The sequence below is a fragment of the Taudactylus pleione genome, unplaced genomic scaffold (genome assembly GCF_031769625.1).
Source record: "Taudactylus pleione unplaced genomic scaffold, aTauple2 ptg000250l, whole genome shotgun sequence".
NCBI lineage: Eukaryota > Metazoa > Chordata > Amphibia > Anura > Myobatrachidae > Taudactylus > Taudactylus pleione.
In genome coordinates, this window is record NW_028284652.1 from 6,311,228 (window position 1) to 6,332,482 (window position 21,255).

Below are 21,255 nucleotides of genomic sequence, written 5' to 3' on the forward strand. Positions count from 1 at the left end.
CGTATAACTGAAGCCTTGACTGCTATGTTGGTGTTAGACGTGCGTCCGATATCCGCCATTAGTGCAGTGGGATTTAGATAATTGATGGAGGTAGTGTGTCCCTGGTTCCAAATCCCGTCTAGATTCCACTTCACTAGGCAGGTGATACTGAGACTGTACAGAAACGTCAGAAAAAGTGCCCTCAGTGTCCCGAAAAATGCAGTTGTACCCAATGTCCACTTAACCACGGACATGTGGACAAGTGGAACAGGGCAGACTAAGGACTATATGACTGTGACAGCCCACTGGGTAGATGTATCACCTTACGCAGCAACAACAGCAGCGTCACCAGTAGCAGCATCTCAGAAAAGCCAGCTCGGTCTAAGGCAGGCTACGCTGTGTATCACCGGTTTCAGTAAGAGGCACACCGCCGACAACCTCTTAGAGAAACTGAGGGAAATCATCGCCCAGTGGCTTACCCCACTTAGACTCTCCTGGGGATTTGTGATATCTGACAACGCCACCAATATTGTGCGGGCATTACATCTGGGCAAATTGCAGCACATCCCATGTTTTGCTCACACAATAAATTTGGTGGTGCAGAATTTTCTGAAAAGCGACAGGGGCGTGCAGGAGATGCTTTGGGTGGCCCGAAAAATTTCTGGCCACTTTCGCCATGCAGCGACTGCGTGCCGAAGACTGGAGCGCCAGCAAACACTCTTGAACCTGCACCGCCATCACCTGAAGCAAGAGGTTGTGACGCGGTGGAACTCAACCCTTTATATGCTTCAGAGGATGGAGGAGGAGCAAAAGGCCATTCAAGCCTATACATCCACTTATGACATAGGCAAAGGAGGGGGTATGCACCTGACTCAAGCGCAGTGGAGAATGATTTCCGTGTTCTGCAAGGTTCTCCAGCCCTTCGAACTTGCCACACGTGAAGTCAGTTCAGACACTGCCAGCTTGAGTCAGGTCATTCCTCTCATCAGACTTTTGCAGAAGCAGCTGGAGAAAGTGAAGGAGGAGCTAAGACGGAGCGATTCCGTTCGGCATGCGGGACTTGTGGATGAAGCCCTTCATTCGCTTTGCCAGGATTCCAGGGTGGTCAATATGTTGAAATCAGACCACTACATTTTGGCCACCGTGCTCGATCCTAGGTTTAAAGCCTATGTGGTGTCTCTCTTTCCGGCCAACACAAGCCTGCAGAGGTGCAAAGACCGCTGGTGAAAACACTGTCAGCTGAAGCGGAACGTGACACGTCAACAGCTCCTTCTTCATTTTCTAACCGCAACTGGGGCTGCCAGGAAAAAACTTAGGTATCTTAAGCAACCCGCTGGCGGTGATGCAGGGCAGGCAGGACCAAGTTTGGACATCTGGTCCGGACTGAAGGACCTGGCAACAATTTCTGACATGTCTACTGTCACTGCATATGATACTGTAACCATTGACAGAATGGTGAAGGATTACATCGGTGACAGCATCCAAGTTGGCATGTCAGACAGTCCGTACCTGTACTGGCAGGAAAAAGAGGCAATTTGGAGACCCCTGTACAAACTGGCTCTATTTTACCTGAGTTGCCCCCCCTCCAGTGTGTACTCCGAAAGAGTGTTTAGTGCAGCCGGGAACCTTGTCAGCGAAAGGCGTAGGAGGTTGCTTCCACAAAATGTAGAGACAATGATGTTCATAAAAATGAATTATCAACTCTTCCAGGGAGACCAGCCTCCATAACGTACAGAGGGACCTGTGGTGGTGGATTCCAGCGGGGACAAATTAATACTCTGTGAGGATGAGGATGTACACAACACTGAAGAGGGTGAGGAATCGGTGGATGAGGAGGATGAGAACTACAACTTGCCTCCGTAGAGCCAGTTTGTGCAGGGACAGATTAATTGCCAGCTTGTTTTGGGGGGGCCCAAATGAACCAATCATTTCAGCCACAGTCGTGTGGCAGACCCTGGCGCTGAAATGATTGGTTTTTTAAAGTGTGCAAGGCCTGTTTATACAACATAAGGGTGGGTGGGAGGGCCCAAGGATAATTCCATCTTGCACCTCTTTTTTTTCTTTGCATTATGTACTGTTTGGGGCCTAGTTTTTCAAACTGCCATCCTGTCTGCCACTGCAGTGTCACTCCTAGATGGGCCACGTGTTTGTGCCACCCACTCGTGTCACTTAGCATAGTCATCCAGCTACTTTGGTGCAACCTTTTGGACATAAACACACTATTGTGAGGTGTGAGGTGTTCAGAATAGACTGGAAATGAGTGGAAATTAAGGTTATTGAGGTTAATAATAGCATAGGAGCAGAAAAACCCACAAATTCTGTGATTTTAGCTATTTTTATGCTTTTTTTAAAAAAAAATACAGATCCAAAACCCAGAACCCAAAACACGGAAGGGTGGTTTTGGCAAAAACACGAAGAAAGATCCAGATCCAAAACCAAAACACGAAAAGTGGCCGGTGCACACCCCTAGTGCGTACCATCTATTGGCCTGACGACCTGGTCAGATCATGCCCCACTTTTATTGGACCTATCATTAGGAGTAGTTGACCCCTCATGCCGATCTTGGCATTTTAAAGTAATCTCTACTGAATGACCCCTGCTGTAGATCCCAACTTGAAGAGACTATTGCTGGGTATATTGACTTTAATATCACCCCTGACGTATCGAGGCTTACTATCTGGGAAGCACATAAATGTGTGGGAAGTGTATCCAGTTGGGTGCTTATGAGAAAAAAACAGAGGATGGCACAAACTGAGAATTTGTTGCAGAAGATACAGAACTTGGAGTCTTCTCATAAAGCTTCCCTTTCTTCTAATATCTATGTTGAATTGGTTGCTGCCTGTACAGCACTGAATAAGCTCCTTCTTGATAAAGTTAAATATTCTTTTAGAAAGTGTCGTAGCAATTATTATAAATGGGGTAGCAAACCTGGGAAAATGTTAGCTTGCGCGCTTCGTACACAGAGGGCTCTTTCCTTTATAACCTCTATTAAGGATGAGAGGGGTTTGACTCTCTACAACACCAGTGAGATTGCGGCGTCATTCTGTTCCTTTTATTCTTCTCTTTATAATCTTTCCCTCGGTGCGGCTTACCCTGATGCTTTGGTTAAACTGTAAGACACACCTGCATTTTTCTGACCACCTCCCCCAAAATGCTGACTATTTGTCACTCACTTTGCAAATTGGTTCTCTGTGCGTGCATGCGCAGTGGCAAACAATCGCTTGATCCGAATAAAAATTGCCATTGCGTACAAGCTCTGAATCAGGCCCATACTACATTCATGTATTTCCCTTTTTTTTAGGCATTTATCTATGAGAAGAGGTATGAATGGAGTGGTGTGATACAGCATAAGGACAGACTTTGCACCATTGTTTCTGAAGAGCTTAGATCAGCGGTACAAACAAAAATCAAATTAAAAAACTCTGTATTACACTAGTTTATCTTTATTTGAAATACCAAAGCTCTGCTTCCTGAGTCAGTCACCCCCTGATGAAGTCTTCAAATGACAAAACGCTATTTGGAGAAGGGTCGAGGTGACTATCTCGGGAAGTGGAGATTCGGGCACTGTGACCAAGGCTCAGAGGCCGCACTAAGACCTGGGGATAAGATTCAATGCGGATTGATAGTTTTATGATGTACCTGTGTTTTATCCAGATTGGATATACTTTTTAAAGCATACATCACTATGGTGTATCCCCTATTCTTTTCTTATATAAACAATGTATATACTCTACAGGGGCGTATTAAGAGAGTAGGGTCTCCGTGTGCAGTCTCCGCCTGGGGCCCTCTCCTCTCTGTCCAGCGGCCGGCAGTGCACTGAGCACAGCAGACTCCAGGCACTAGAGTAGACTTTCTATGCCACAGTCTACTGTGCATGCGCAAGTCACTGGGGAAATGAGGCGGCAGACATTTTCCCCGTGATTTTCTTTCTGCGTCTGCGCAAAACACCAGGAAAATGGCCACGGCAGCCATTTTCCAGGCAATTTGTAGAGCGATGGTACCGCCAACACATGACTCCAGATAGGTAAGTATTTAATAAATGGGTGCAGGATGTGTGGTGTGGGTCCCCCTGGACCCAGGGGCCTGTGTATACCGCACACCTTGCATCCATTATAGATACGCCCATGATACTCTACCTTTTTCAAGAAACAGTTATCCAAGGGGACCTGCATTACAAAAGGACGAGGAAGGAGTTCTGCTGGGAAATCAATTTTGATATTACTGAACAAAAAGTATGAATTGCACTTGAAACAGTCAGTTATACACACAGACACATATAGTAGTGCCACGATTATCGGGGATCGCATTAACTATGGTGCAAATTAACCAGGCAGCTAAATGCTCCATGGTGCTACAGTAAATCATTCTTGCCTACTCTCCCTGATTACGGATGTGTGTAAGGTGAGGTGGGCGTCTTTATGTTAGGCTGCGTATGGCATAGCGATCGCAGACATTAGCATATCTTCGCAGTGAGACTGCATGCATAATGGCTATAGCGATCGCAGATGTGATCTTTACTGAATCAGGCCCTGTGTCAGTACATGCCCCACCACAGTCCTGGTTATAAAGACTTGCAAAGCACAGGACAGGCTACCAGCAGAGATAGCTGTAGCTGTTGAATCTCTCCTCTGTCAGGGGACAACCAGCAAAACACAAGGCAGTAGCCGTTGAAGATGCTTTAGTAAATAAACCCATAAATGAGCAGAGATTCCTAAATATCTATCTGCATTATTAAAAGATTGCGTCAGAAGTCCAACCTTGTACATTTTTCTGCCGACATACAGCTCTATTTCTTAGTCATTTATTTAGCAGCACAGAGGGTGTAATAGTTAGCATTAATTATTGCCTCACAGCAGTGAGATCTTGGGTTTGATTCCTATCATGGTCCTAACTGTGTGGAGTTTGTTTATTCTCCTCCTGCTTGAATGGGTGTCCTCCGGGTACTCTGTTTCCTCCCATACTTCAAAAATATACTGGTAGGTTAGTTGACTCACAACAAATATTAATCCTCGTGTGCATGTGTGCATGTGGTAGGGAATCATAGGCAAACACATGGGGGGGAGGGGTTCCGGTTGCCTGGAAACCTCCCTCCTCAGCCCACACCATGACCACAATAGAAATAGTAATATAATAGAATATTACTAATGCTGCATGTTCTTCTAAGTATCACAAAAATAATAAATGAAATAATTAGCACCATCGTTTAACATGTGTCAGCCAGTAATAAATACACCTGTGCATCAACTAGGAGATATAGAAACCATGCACTGTTAACCCTATTGATAGACCATTAATAGGGTTAATTATTAATACCATAATAATACACTATCCATGCGCATAACAAGACCAATATGTACATATACTGTATATATGTCCAGGGCAGTGCTAGGTTCTGCTGCTGCTCCCCCAGGCTCCCGGACTTGCTCCAGTGCTCTGTAATGGCGCCCACATCTGAAACTAGAACATTCAGCTCAGGCAGGATGGCCCTACTGCCGCATCTAATGGCTTAGTGTGATCACTGATCCTGTATATGCCGGAATGATAGCACTTCAAAACACTTTGTATGACGCATATTAAAGCTGGATAAGTGCTAATTATGTCCTCTTCATGAACTGGCCACACTTGTAAAATCAAACATTTGGAAACCCCCCTTTAGAAATCCTGCATTTGCCACTGGAACAGGGCCGTAACTAGGGTAGTGCGACCTGTGCCATGGCACCGCAGGGCAGGGGGCGCTGTTTGGGCCTGTCAATTTTTTTATTTATCATCATTCTCACTTGTAGCTTCCTCTTATTTTATCCCCAGCATCTCCTATCTCTTCCCTGGCCCTTCCCCATGAGGCCATGGCCCTTTTTTCATCTGCAAGATCTTATGTCCCTATTTAAAATTGGGGGGTCGGGGTGGGGCAATGCTCTCTCTGGGACAGGGCACCAAAAAGTCTAGTTACGGCTCTACAATGGGAACATTGGTAGCTCCACCTAAGGCAGGGACTGATGTGAGTGGCCAAATATTGAGGTCTATTTACTAAGTCTTGGGATGAAGATAAAGTGAATGGAGATAACGTTACAACCAACCAACCAGCTCCTGTCATTTTCCAGACACAGCCTGTGACATGGCAGTTAGGAGCTGGTTGGCTGGTACTTTGTCTCCATCCAAGACCTAGTAAATATACCCAATTCTCTGTAAACTGCTGAGGACCATGTGTGCACTATATATATAACTTAATAAATTAAGTGTAAGATGGTAGAAAATCTATATTCTATTATATGTGGTACTTTTTAGTTTTTAAAGCTTTTTCTTCCATTGGACAAAGTGCCATAGTACAATTGGGAGATGTAAAATGTGTGCAATTGATAAGTACTTATTTTCCAGCCCATAGACGGTGCTCAATGGTTGTGCTCCTCTTCTCACAGCAAGCCATTCCTTCTTCCCACCTATTTATCTCAATTTAATAATCTTGCATTGCAAAGTGAAATCTCATTTTTGCACTGCTCCACAAAAATATTTGCACTGGTGCACCAACTCTGTGCTTTGCAAGGGACTTCCCCACTCCTTCTAGCCCCTCCCCTGGGCCGATGGAAATTTTTCCTTGCATCTTAAGCTGCCCATCCACTAGACGAGCTGAAAACGACTGCGCGATTACGACATTGTAATCATGCAGTCGTTTGTCAGTCTGTGATGAGCCTGCACTGAATGAGCAGTCGTTCAGTACAGGCTCATCAATCATCTGCAAACATGCTCAACCTGATGTTATTGTCAAATTGACCAGCTTGTTTGCACGATGATAGATGTCTTTTAACGACCAGCGGGAACGCGCATCGCTGGTCGTTTTAGACATTTTAGTGAACGATCTTCAAACGATTAATGAATGATTGAATGATAACGATGTCATTATCGTTCAATCGCTCAATTTAATCATCTTGTGCAGTGGTTCTCAAACTCGGTCCTCAGGACCCCACACAGTTCACGTTTTCCAGGTCACCCAGCAGGTGCACAGGTGTAATAATTACTCACTGACACATTTTAAAAGATCCACAGATGGAGCTAATTATTTCACCTGTGATTCTGTGAGGAGATATGGAAAACATTCTGTTTGGGGTCCTGAGGACCGAGTTTGAGAACCTGTGGCCTAGTGAATGGGCAGTATTACTCCTTTTTCAGAAAACGAAGTGCATTTGCAGACATGAAAGTTCATGGCACCTCCAAAGAGGGTTTACTGCACCCTGGCCAGTAATGAGACTCACTGCCTGTATTTCTGAACAAAAAAAAATGGAAGAAGTGTTTAGGTCATTTGATTGTATTAGAAAAGACAGGTTCTTTCACATCACATGTTCTCTCTTTATCTTCCACACTGTCTTTATAGATTACACATACTGTATAAACAGTTGTGCAAATCATTGAGCATCTGTACAGGAATTAAGATGCAGCAATTAATTCTGCTTGCAGGAATGTAGTCAGCATCCTGGCGTCCGGGATGCCAACGTGCAAATTACCAGTGCCGAAATCCTGACAGCGTCGGGATCCCGGCACCAGAATCCCGACTGCCAGCATCTCGAAGTTAAGTTGGAAGGGTTATAGGGTTAGGCACAAAGGGGGGAGGTTAGGTTTCGGCACCAGTGAGGGAGTGTTAGATTTAGGGTGCGGGTAGGGGAAGGTTAGGGTTAGGCATTAGAGGGGGAGGTTAGGGTTAGGTACTTGGGAGGGAGGGGTAGGGGTTAGTCATACCCAGGGCCGGTGCTAGGGTGTTTGGCCCCCCACCCATATTCTATAAAGGAACAGCGCATCCCGTAGAGGTGTGGTCTGACAAGGAAGGGGCATGACAACATATTAGTACCCCCAATTCAAATGATGCCACACAGTAGCACAATCTTATTCACACTACACCACACATAGGACCTCATTCAGACCCGCTCGCAAGTGGGTCGATGTTTAAGCCCTGCACAAGCGCAGCGGCCGCACTGGGCGTGCGCAAGCCCCGGAGCGAGAGAGAAATTCTCTCGCTCCGGAGCGCACTACAAAAGGGCCGGCTGTTGATCGACATCTGGAACAACATCCTATGGACAGATGAGACAAAGATCAACTTGTACCAGAGTGATGGGAAGAGAAGAGTATGGAGAAGGAAAGCAACTGCTCATGATCCAAAACATACCACCTCATCAGTGAAGCATGGTGTTGGTAGTGTCATGGCGTGGGCATGTATGGCTGCCAATAGAACTGGTTCCCTTGTATTTATTGATGATGTCGACTGCTAACAAAAGCAGCAGAATGAATTCTGAAGTGTTTCGAGCAATATTATATGCTCATATTCAGTCAAATTCTTCAGAACTCATTGGACGGCGCTTCACAGTGCAGATGGACATTGACCCGAAGCATACTGCAAAAGCAACCAAAGAGTTTTTTAAGGCTAAAAAGTGGAATGTTATGCAATGGCCAAGTCAATCCCCTGACCTGAATCCGATTGAGCATGCATTTCACTTGATGAAGACAAAACTGAAGGGAAAATGCCCCAAGAACAAGCAGGAACTGAAGACATTTGCAGTAGAGGCCTGGCAGAGCATCACCAGGAATGAAACCCAGAGTCTGGTGATGTCTATGCGTTCCAGACTTCAGGCTGTAATTGCCTGCAAAGGATTTGCAACAAAGTATTAAAAAGTGAAAGTTAGATTTAGGATTGTTTAGTTTGTCCCATTACTTTTGGCCCCTTAAAAAGTGGGAGGCACATAGAGAAACTGTTGTAATTACTACACCGTTCACATGATTTGGATGTAATTACCCTCAAATTAAATCTGAAAGTCTGCAGTTAAAGCACATCTTGTTTGTTTCATTTCAAAGCAATTGTGGTGGTGAATAGAGGCCAAAATTTGAAAATTCTGTCAATGTCCCAATATTTATGCACCTGACTGTACATAGGTCCCCCACAGATAAAACACACACGTACTGGCATAGGCCCTCCACAGGAAACTCTCCCCCCCACACAAACACACATATAGGCCCCCCAGAGGGAAAACACACACACACATATAGGCCCCCACAGGAAAAACACACACATATATATATATATAGGCCCCCCACAGGAAAAACACACACACACACACATATAGGCCCCACAGGAAACACACACACACACATATAGGCCCCCCAACAGGAAAAACACACACATATAGGCCCCCCAACAGGAAAAACACACACACACACATAGGCCCCCCAACAGGAAAAACACACACACACATAGAGGCCCCCCACAAGAAAAATACACACAAACAGAGGCCCCCAACAGGAAACACACACACATATGGGCCCCCACAGGAAAAATACACACATGCACACACACACACACACACACACATATATAGAGGCCCCCCACAGGAAAAACACACACACATATAGGCCCCCCTCAGGAAAACCATACACACTCATATAGGCCCCCCCAACAGGAAAAACACACATACATATAGGTCCCCCACAGATAAAACACACATACATATTTTTCCTGTCGGGGGCCTCTATGTGTGTGTGTGTTTTTCCTATGTGTGCCCCTTTTATTCAATATAGTGCACCACACTCTAGTATCCCTTAAACATATTTGCCATTCAGTAGCAGTACCCCTTATACATTATGCACATTGATTTCCCCTCATAGGATTCACATTAAAAAAAAGCACACACACATTAAAAGAAAAAAAAGAAACAAACACATAGAACATAAAAAATAAAACACAAAGGCTTCACATGAAAAAAAAAAAACACATTGTCACATACCGCTGCATACCAGCACACTTCAACCACTGTAAACATGTATAAGAGAACTGCAGTTCAAACTAAAAACATGTACATACATTAAGCATTGTGTAATTGTGCCTCCAAACATTACGACTTGTGGCAAATATCTAACACAATATTGCTGTTATAGAACTAAAACACAATGTGTCTATAAAACGCCTCAATGGAGTATTTGAGACCAGTGGAAAATTCAATCCCCACTATGTACCTTATATGGAGTTGATCACATATACATAAGGAAAAGAAAGGCTTTAGGTGTGAAACAATATATTGATGTATAGTCACCATACAAGATCGTTTGAGGAATGAGCCACCTGTCCAATGCAAAAGCTCATGCGTATATTGTATGACCACAATGTGTTAACTCCGTATCATAAGAAAGCCAGGAATCAACCTGACTATTGCACAATCCTGTGTTATGTTCTGGATCACAGGCTCCAAATTCTGTGTTAAGTTGCTCACAATAAATCCACATTCTGGCGTCTCCTTATGGTGGAACCGCTCCGATGGGTCCCGACCAGGCCAGGGGAGTAAATGTGACAATGTCCTTAGTTTAACGTCGCTCCAGCGACTCACAACCAAGTAATAGAGTTGAATATAGCAATGTCCAGTCTACCAGGTGTAGTGACTAAAAGCAGTATAATTGGTTATGGGTGGAGAAAATGGATACCTATATACTGCGACTCCGTGTGGTATGTCGCTTCTCCACTGATAAAAAGACGGCTCTGCCCCTGATGGTGATAGGCAGTTCTCCAATGTCGCTGATAGCCACAGAAGTAATGTCCCATTAATAAGAGGTATGCAGAAAGTATGAGAGCAGTCCACTGTATAGCCTTGACTAGTTTCTCCCCTCTCTCAGGGGTTGTTTCAAAAGGAAATGAAGTAGTAATGTTTGGAGGCACATTTACACAATGATTAATGTATGTATATGTTTTCAGTTTGAACTGCAGTTCTCTTATACAAATTTAACAAATATATGTTTAATACATTTTTATAATTATTATACAGTCTTGGGTCATTTTGTATTGGAATTAGCACAGACACCTTTTTTACATCTTGAGGCTTTTTGTGAGGGTTTGTGCAAGATCCCTCAGGTGTCAGCAGCTGGTTCCCATACTGGACAACATTTGAATTACAGCGCACCATCTCTCCTTTCTTACCTGACACATTGTGCTTGATGTTTTGTGATTTGATATGATATGATGCTTTAACAAAAAGTGTTTAAAAAAAACAAACTGCAGATGTTGTAGAGAACCCAGGAAACTGAACAAAGACAGCACAATTCTGTATAAAAAGGTTTATTTCAATAAATAGCTTAATTTAATAAATAAACAGGTGTTCCCATGTTAAAATGTAGGGAGCAATGAAAGGGATATAGGGGTTACGGGCACCTTGTTGCTACCCCTCCATTTTGGAGGATGCCCAGTTTCACAGTGTAATAAGGGGATTTAATGCCCGAGGTAATTCGATCTCCCGCACGGAAGATTTAAGACACATAACGGGGGATGGGCAGGCATGAAAATACCCCTGGTTTTAGGAAGAAAGGGTGCTACGTTTTAGGCATATACCTCATTTTCTCACAATGTCATATAAAAACTAGTTTGTCAGATCCTTATTGCACATGATTACTGTGTTGCAAAAGTTTTTGTTTCAAAAATATTGTCCACTTTGTACTTGAAAATAAAAGGAAAACCCTGGTATACTGTGTTGTCCGTTTTTTTCTCCTCTTTAATCACTCTCTCTAATGCAGTCCAGTGCTCCATCTGAAAGGGATTACACCTTTGTCATCCAGAAGATTAATGTTACATAATCATCTTTTTTATCCTAAACCTCTCTCCCTTTTACTTGGTTAATTAGAGCTGTGTTTGACTGTCCCAATGTATTCATTTGCAAACTAAACATAATATAAAAATGTTGCTTAGACTCTTAGCTTTGCAAATTAAGCAACAATTTTGTTTTACAATTAAACAAAACCCCACAAAAACAAAACCTCCTACTTATTCTCCTTAATACAAACTAACAAATAGCTTGTTTTTTGCCTCTGGCAATGCTACAAAAGAGGGCATCTATACACAGTGATGTCGTTGGCTCCTAAAAAATGGCCCAAATGTATTGGAGAGCCTGATTCAGAGGGTTGGGTACGGGATCCCAACGCATCCCGACAGGGTTAGAATACAGACACCTGTCAGTAAGTATCCTAACCCTCCCCGCAGCCTAAACCTAACCTCCCCCTAGTGCCTAACCCTAACCCTCCCCCTAACCCCAATACTTAGTCTGGATGCCAGCGGTCGGGATGCGATTCCAGATGCACAGGACTTACAAAAATATGCTAATTACTTAGCTGATGTCTTGGGCACTGAGATGCCCACCTACGGAGTCTCCCACCTGCCACTTACGTACAAAAGTGGAAACATTGGTCTCACATTGAATTTTTGTGTAAGCCTATGCTGTCTCAGAGGCTCACTAGAGCATGCCCAGAAAACTGTCCTGATATGCCTGCGTTTTTTTAACCACCCCCCGTTACCTCCCCCAAATGCTGACTACCTGTCACTCACTTTGCAAATAAATCCTCTCTGTGATCACAGTCACTAATCAACAGCCACACGTGCGCAGTGCGGCTTTGTTGCATGCGCAGTGGCAAGAAATTTGCTCCGCTGCATTCATCTCTGAATCAGGCTCAGTGATGCGAGATTTGCAAAGTGCCAAGATTGTGGCAATTTAGCACTAAGATTTAAAATATAAATTTTTTACACTGCAAACCAAGATGGTTTTGCATAGTAAAAATTGCTGCTTTAAATCTTAAATCGCCCAGAAACTTGGCACTTTGCAAATCTCGCACTATTACATTTGGGCCGCTGCCTGCTTTGTGTGTGTGACAGGTACACATACAGAAATTCTTTACATAACGAACTCAAGTGGCTTCATACATTATATTGTATTTGTGGATTCAGCCATCCACAAGTACAGAAAACCAGTATTCTAGTTCAAGTCTTTATAAAAACAGAACTCCAACAGGTTGAAATATTTACATTTTGTTGACTATAGAAACAAACGTTTAGTTTGGCCATATCCGTGGTGTGCAACATAGCAAAGGTTGTCCTGCTGGCCAAGGTACAATGCAATAATTGGCCGATGTTAATGCCTTTCACTTGGCAGTATGTATGATCATATTCTGTGCATTACATCCACGCAAAGGTCTCAGCATCTAACAGGGCTGAATAAAGTGTGGTCACGTACTCATACGCCCACATGTAAGAGTACCACCACTGGATGCCAGCTAAGGGCATGCTGGTGATGGTTTGAAAATGTTAGTCTACATTTTAGGGTAGAATTCAGGGTTATTCTTAAGACCGCAGAGAGAAAACAAAACTGGTAAACTGGGAGCAATTTCAGAGTATTAAGGGGCCTATCCATTAGGCGACCTAAAAAACTGAACATCTTGCGTTCGGTCCTTCAGCTCGCCGGGTGTGGTGCGCACACTGAACGGCGTTCACTGAACGTCTTTCAGTGCAGGATCCCGACCTCCTATCTCAGAACATGGGGAACCTGACGTGCATCGTCAGGTTGACCAGCATGTTCCGAAGATAGTCGGGGTCGGCAAGGACCCAGCGTGCACGTGCATCACTGGTCCTTGCCGGCTATCCATTACACGACTTTGTGGACAATGCAACCAAAACCTTCAGGTTTTGGTCGGATCGTTCCAAAAGTCGTGTAATGGATAGACCCCTTTAGTTAGGCTGAGATTTTGGACATACACAGGGAGATACCAGGGGTAATATAAAGGTGAGTTGAGGACTCTACAAATAATCTCCACTTTACAATAGGAGAGGTCCAATGATTTGGCGCTTGGCAATGCATATGCTGCAGTAGATCACTTTACTACAATGCATCTGCAGCAACCACCTTATGGATTACTGTTGTACAGCATTCCACCAAAAGGGATTTGTGCACCACCATCTTAAATTGAAGTAATTTAAACTTCCACACAACCTACTTTCACACAACCAAGCTTTCCATTCCCTTCAATTGTAAAATTGCTACATGTGGATTAGTTCCACAAACAACAAAAACATAATATTTAAACCTGATCAAATTCCCATAATAAAATAATTCTAAGGTTTTCCCATCAAATGACACAGAGGCTGCAAGAACTGGGATATGCCAGGCTAGACGTCCTTTGGGGATATAGCCTGCAGATGTAGGTCTTTACTGTGAGCAAGCAGCTACTCCGCTGGGTCCTAAAGCTGCATATCCTGTGGACGCAAAGGCTGCATGCCTGCTGGTTCCTGATTCTGCATTTCTCATGGGCTGTCAATTATCTATTTTTGGTTGGTTTTGTTAGTAGAGTACTCATGTCTCACAGTGTCTCTTCATTTTGCTCATTTCCCCACTCTTAAACTGGCATACCACCATTCCTCACTCGCTAGCTCCTTTCTCATACATCTGTCTCAACACCCCTCAATCTGGGGACCAGGATTCTTGGGGTAATTCCTGTGTTTAAATCTGACTCAAACTCCAGGAGCTGCCCCATAAAGTTCAGGTTGGGAGATATAATTGGACGCTTCCCCTTCACAAACTTGTAGGCGTCTCCCACAGTCATCAGAGTGTGCTTCATCAGATATGCAATGACCACAGTGGCAGAACGGGAGACCCCAGCCTGGCAGTGGATAAGGACTCCTTTTCCTTCCTGCTGAGCCTCTTCTGCAACAATAAACAAGAAAATGAAAAGTCTTATCCCGGTAAAAATAACAGTATTTGCACTCTTACAAAGGGTCACCTTGGTACTATGGGTTCGATTCAGACCCGCTTGCTAGATGCATTTTCACACAGCCAAAGTATGCAAATCCCGTGATCGCAAGGCATTAGCACGCCCACTACTGTATGTCTTGGTGTACGATCGCGGTGTGTATATAGACGCCCACTTTCCCACGTCATCTCCAGGAAGTGTATGGAACAATCGTTAATATCGAGTACCATCGGAAGCGATCGCAGCACTTGTGGTTGACCATACCCTACCGCAAGCACTGCGAGTGCTTCACTGTGTAATTTAACCATGTGACGTGTACTATGATGCTGTGTCTTAATTATTCACACCTCTGAAACAGTGTTAAGACGCTCAGTCACGCCTGCGTTCACACCACCAGACCCCCGTTTTCATCGACCATCCTCTGTCACCACCCATAAACGGCTTGTCCTGTCACTCAATCTAGCGAGCTGGTTATGCGCAGCAGGCGAACGCTTCCCGATCGCATGGACTAGTTTGCGCACTTGGACTTATACGCAGATTGCAAACATGGGCAGGCTGTGTGCGAACGCAGCCTAGCGAGCGGGTCTGTGACGGGCCCTATACTCAAAGGTCAACATCAGAAAATTAAAAAGTCAGTTTTTTTTTTCTTTTTCTTTTTTACAGGACATCAAGTCAAAATATCCTAGACTGATGGTGCAATCTTTTTTTTACTTTGTTTCTTTCACAGCAGATTTAAAAAAAAAAACAAAAAAAAAACGGCTTTTTGTTAAAGGTGCATCTCTCCTGGAAACGTTTAGTTACATTAACCTGATCTCTTAGGCTGAGCCAGTCAGTCACCGAGATCCTCAATGGACATGTGGGATGGAAGTGGAATGATTTTTTCTCTGCCCATCTAAAGTCATGAGATTGTGGGTGCCATGGTAATTCCATGACAGAAAATTGGAAATCATTGAATAGAAGTTTAACTCTAAATGGTAAATTTACTAAAGTAAGAGTTTTTAGAAGTGAGTTTTAAAAGAGATGTTGCCCATAGCAATCAATCAGATTCTACTTAACATTTAAGTGCAGTAGCACCTTCTAGAAAATAATAACTAGAATCTGACTGGTTGCTATGGGCAACATCTCTTCTAAAACGCATTGCTAAAAACGCTCACTTTAATAAATGTACCCCTAAATCTTAATGTAAAACAAACAACTCTACGAGCCATCTTATACTGGGTACACACTAGGCGACATTTAGGGCACATTGTCAAGTGTGCACCCATGATATGCCCTGCTACAGGGCCGACGGGGGATGCCATGCTGCAGAATGCCTGTTCCAGTAGCTGGCGATGTCGTGCTGGGTATACATTGTCTAATGTGTAGCCAGCATCATAGACACACCTAATTTTTAGAGGGGATTGCAACTTTAATGTTTTTGTAAGCCTTCAATTTATGGTAAAACTGACCCAAAGTAATCTGGAAAATCATTACTTTTTGTATTTGATGGTTAAAAAAAAAAAAAAAGAAAAGTTTAAGGTGAAAATTTAAGGTATTTGAGGCGAAAAAGAGTTCAGAAGGAGTTCAGAAAATGTCCAATTGACTAGCACAGTGGTTCCCAAACTTTCTTTAATCACGACACCCTCCAAGAGTAGCAACATTTTTTTTTTCACGGCACCCCTAATCCAAAAGTTTCTTATTGAGAAATTCAGGACAGGTTATCAAATTAAGTAAATTGTGCTTATCTGTTATCCCGAGTATCAGTTCTGTGGTAGTGGACATGGTTGCATTTCTGTTTGTCCACATATTTTATGATTGGCACCTCCCAGACTGGTTTTGCCTATCACATTGACCATAATTTGTTCCTGGGCCACATACCCGTGGCCCCCCTGCAAGTGCCCTGCAGCACACAGTTTGAAAACCACTGGACTAGCAGTTAAGAAACATCACATACTCCGATGTTAAGGTTTGTGAGGATCAGTGGCGTCTCTCCCCGTGGTGTCATCCGGTTCGGGGAGGGACGCTGTAAAATGGGGTCGAAAACGATCTGTGACCTCGTGGGCATGGGTGTGGCTTCACGGGCAGGGGGCGTTGCCACACTGTCCGAACCTCCCATGGTTCTGTGCTTCTTACTGGTGGGGGGGGGTGCAGACTGCCCTGTGTGCAGTGCCGGCTCCCTCACAGTGTCAGGAGCCGAGTACTGCACTTAATACTACAGTGCAGCAACTGGCTTCTATCATTGAGGAGGCTTCTGAAAGCACCTTGGTGTTACCCCTCGGCCGACATCCGGGTGCGGCCTGCACCCCCCTTGTGATGCCACTGGTGAGGATATAGACTAGTTTTCTTTTATGAAAACCTTTCAGTAATAGAAATTCCTTGTTTTCAAGTGGCTAAAGGCCAAGTTAACCCCTAAAATAAATTTGCAGCATGTTGGTGTGCCCACACTCTTTTTACAGAAACAAAAACACAGCAATATTGAGTAGATCAAGAGAGAAAACAGGCGTAAAAGGTAATGATGTATGAGGTTGAGAAATAAAATATGTATATAGTATAAAAAGCAAAGATGTAAAATAGAAGCCACTTTATATGAAATATCTGCATGTAGCTTTCACAAACATGAATGACGACATATCAGCCACACTTGATAGAACTGAAAATACAGGATGTAAGGAATAAGTTAGTGGTGAATTTTTATTTTTTTTATTAAAAAAATGTCATAAGAAGACAATTGTAGCCTGTAGGTAAGTGCCATTTACATCCTATAATGGAGAGTTCCAAAAGATTATACGCATGAACAATATCAAATATCTGAGCCACTAATGATAGAACATACTCATTAGTGAATGTTTGTTGGGTTGATATATGGAGGTTTGTCTGGTAGTGGATTGTGCCTTGTGATTGATCTATGTTTTCTTGGTCCATATTGAGGACACACCAATTTGGTTAGTATAATGGTTTCTACTATTGACATATGTCCAATATGGAAAGATTTGCATTTAAGGTCATTTTATCTTATGAGAACTCGACTTACCAATGAATTCAAAGGCTTCCTCAAAGTACTGGCGGAGGTCCTGCTTGCTATTGTCAGTGGCTGGCAGTCTTTTATAACGCAAGGCCCCAGATTCAGCATGGTACAAGGGCAGATGAGTGGTAACGTTCAAAACATGTCCTATGTTGAGGGTGACCATTTGGCCTAGGTCTTGGGCATCCTTTTCATTGCCCAAAAAGAGGAAAGGCAAGATGGGGCTCAATTCAGCTTTTTCAAGGTCAGGAGACAAAGGGGAAGCAGGGGAAACTTCCGTTGCCGAAACACAGTCATCAGCGAGGGGCTCAGCCAGAACTGCCAGAAAATGACTCAGTGTTAACCACATTGATAAGGGAACACAAAACATAAAATATATTATAGCTTTTATAAACGGGATACTAAATATATATGTTATTGAAGATATTTCATTGTTTTGCTTGTGAATACTTATTCTATGGCTATGCACATGAAATATCCTGCCTTTGATTATTGAAGAACACAGCGAGCAGGGCTCTTAAGCCTAGTACAATATCTTGCTTTCATGTGACCACAAATATCTATCTATATAATTTTAGGAGCAATTTATAGTTATATAACTTGTATTCTAGGATTAGTGGTCCTTTAAGAAATTAATTCAGTCTCTAGGTTGCATAACCCAGCAGACAGATCATACAGTGATGCATATTTGTACTCGTGTGTCACCACACACATGCATGCAAGGTGTCACGTGTATACATGTAGGTTTCCCTCTTTCCGGCTTACATCATGCCTTGTTAATCACTGTGACTAAAGTGCTGCTTGACCCAACATCTTCCTGCTCATTCTGACACCTAATATGAGTCACCATAGTATTATAGTATTACCCATGAATTTTTGTTGTCCAAATTGTAAACTTGAACAGTCATAGTCCTCTCACCTGCTTCAATGCGTGCCAATTTATTAACCTGTTATACCGATTTATTGCCAGTTATTTATATAGTGCACTCATATTCCAAACCTTACAATCAATATTCCTTACCATATGTATACACATATCCACTAGGGTTCTTTTTTTTTTTTTTGTCAGAACTCAATTAACCAGTATGACTTTAAATTGTGGGAGAGAACCAGAGCACCCGGAGGAAAGCCATAAAAACACGGGAAGATCATACAGACGCCAGGCCCTTGGTTGGAAGCGAACCCGAGACTTTAGTGCTGTGAGGCAGTAATGCTAACCACTACGCTATCCATGCTGCCTCACATAATTAGAGTGTATTGCTGCAGAACACGTCACCACTTTTATCTGTGTCCTCTGTAACCCTCTCTACTTCACTACCGGTTTTTAAATTGTTAACTTTTTAGGGATTTTAAGGAAGCCTTTTTTCCTGTATTTCTTTTGGTCCTAGTCCAATCACTTATGTCAATCTTTTCTTATTCCACCTCCCAATAATACACTGCTAGGATGGGAACCATTTGTCAGTGACAACTGCTAAACTATATCTGCTATGATCTTCCTCAGAGGGAAAGCAAAGTTAATTCAGAGTTCAAGATATAGATTTTACTTTACCATAATTCAGCGAGATACAATAATTTCCACAGGTCACAATCTGCTGTGAACACCAATCAATAATAAGCATGCAAGATTCCAAAGTATATTTCACTCACCCCTTGCTCCTCCAGAACTCTCTTTTTCACTTAAGGGTTCCAGGAGAAGGTACAAACTTTGAAGTCTTCTGTTGGACCCACCAACTGGAGACATTGGGGGTGGTGTTGAGGGTGGAGGGGGAGAATGAGGAGGTACTGGCTTATCAACCCCCATTCCCTCTAATCCTCTGCAGTCCAGTAACAGTGGCGTTCCACCAAGCATTCCTCCTCTTGTCCGAGACATAATTTTCCGTGCCAGCTCATCCGGCCAAATGGCCCGTACACTGTAATCATCATCCTCATCATAGCTCACCCTTGAACCCCCCATGAATTGCGGGTCAAAAGTCACAATGGGGTCGCAGCTGCAGGAGGAGCCCACAGACTTCCTTGGAGGGCGAAGTAGACGCCAACAGCCTCTGCAGCCACATTTTAATGGATGAAGAGCCCAACGGAAGCACGAAGGAGAACGTGGGGAAGTTGATGGGGGAGAACCCCTCCGACGAGAACAAGGTTCCCGTGGCCAGCGGGGGGGTTGAGTTTGTGGGAGCGTACCAGGCAAAGTGAGGTCAGCATGAGATGGTGCTCTGTGTCCAGGTTGCAGACCTCTGACCTCAGGTGCCATCCTTGAATGTGGCATAGACCGCAGAGGAAGGGAACGGGGTCGTGGCAGGGGAGCCGAACGATCTTCTAGAGGCACAGGAGGCATGATGCTATTAAACAAAAGTACATATTTTATGACTAATAAGTACAACTAAATTCTACCTTTCTTAATGAGTTATGTCTGATACAATAAATACATAGCCTTGAATCTTTGCTTGCTCTGGGACATCTAATCCAGACTGTCAAAAGATGGCTGAAGTTACAGTCTGGCTTCTGTGGACCATATGCAGTGAAAAACGCTGCAATTCTAGTGTTCATTGGAGATCCAAGTCACAGCAATTACAGCAGACAGAAACTGCTGGTCTAGATTGCATAGTCACACAGCTACATTCTGTCATGCTAAATGTGGATATAAACAAAATACTTATGCATTTACCACATTATTTAAGTCCTTTTCTCTCCTTCCCAATAGAGGCTCTGCAGTGAAGCCTCTCCTCTCAAACGTGAGCTCCATCTAATACGCACAGTTCACCTTCACATACTGCAGGGTTTCTATAACATCACTGCCTTGCAGAACCAATTACACAGGCCATACATACCACATGAGAAACAAACATAACACATGGCATGTGTAGGTTCATTTAATCACTTGTATAACAAATGTGCATAATATGCATACATATCTATACTATCAATTATTACTGTACATGTGAATGGAGAATGTTTGTGGCGGTACAGGATCAGCTACCCAGCATTGCACCACTTACAATTTGCAGTTCTATGTCTGTAAATTAGTACTGATATGAGAGTATATAAAACCAATATTAAAATACATTTGTGCTTTGCAATAAAAACATTAGACACATGCACACACACATTATATATAACTATATATACACAACTGTAAAATACATATTTGCTGCAATCAGCATTTTTCGAGACTTACTAATAATTAAATCATATATAAGCTCTGGCACTAGTATACCTTTGTCAGCTGTTCCCCTCCTCAGGGAGTGAGTTTTTCTGTACACTTGGCCTCATCTGTGCATGACTGGTTCCTGACTGTCAGGGCTTGTGCATGTCCTTTGTGTGTGTGCTTGCCTTGTGTGTATGTGTGTGCAGAGGGTGACACTGAATGACGAGCCTCCGCCCCTCCTCACAGGATGACATCATCGTCAGCCAATGACAAATCACCTACATTATACAAATGAACAAACCAGTCCAAGCTAATTACTACCTTACACATTCTGCTGATTGCATGATAATAGTGCACCTCACACATCATTATACACAAAGAGGAGATGAATACAGAGGAAGGCTTGATAGATAGATAGATAGATAGATAGATAGATAGATAGATAGATAGATAGATAGATAGATAGATAGATAGATAGATAGAATTACTAAAGGGTTTTAAGAGTTTTTTAAGGCTTTTTTAAATAAATATTAGAAATTGACATTCCCATATTTTACATGGACAGAATATAAACCGTGAGGCGAGATTGATCAAAGCCAAGAGGAAT

The 21,255-nt window shown here is 43.2% G+C and overlaps 1 protein-coding gene across 1 annotated transcript; it reads right to left on the reverse strand.

Moving 5' to 3' along the window:
• Nucleotides 1–11,991: 11,991 nt before the first annotated feature.
• LOC148515362 (uncharacterized) lies at nt 11,992–20,822 on the reverse strand. Its single transcript, XM_088480146.1, has 4 exons — nt 20,718–20,822; nt 19,154–19,842; nt 17,516–17,824; nt 11,992–14,459 (listed from the first exon to the last, which is right to left on the reverse strand). The coding sequence occupies exons 2-4, from the start codon at nt 19,836–19,838 to the stop codon at nt 14,194–14,196; spliced, it is 1,260 nt and encodes a 419-aa protein (XP_088336272.1). The 5' UTR covers nt 19,839–19,842; nt 20,718–20,822; the 3' UTR covers nt 11,992–14,193.
• Between the last annotated feature and the right edge of the window lie 433 nt (nt 20,823–21,255).

Excerpts from the sequence above, each read along its gene's own strand:
- LOC148515362 (XM_088480146.1), bottom strand. The coding sequence starts at position 19,838 with ATGCCTCCTGTGCCTCTAGAAGATCGTTCGGCTCCCCTGCCACGACCC. Across the intron at positions 17,825-19,153 it reads GAGTTCTGGAGGAGCAAGGG|TTCTGGCTGAGCCCCTCGCT; the intron begins GTGAGTGAAATA and ends ATTTTCTGGCAG. Across the intron at positions 14,460-17,515 it reads GGAAGCCTTTGAATTCATTG|AAGAGGCTCAGCAGGAAGGA; the intron begins GTAAGTCGAGTT and ends TTATTGTTGCAG.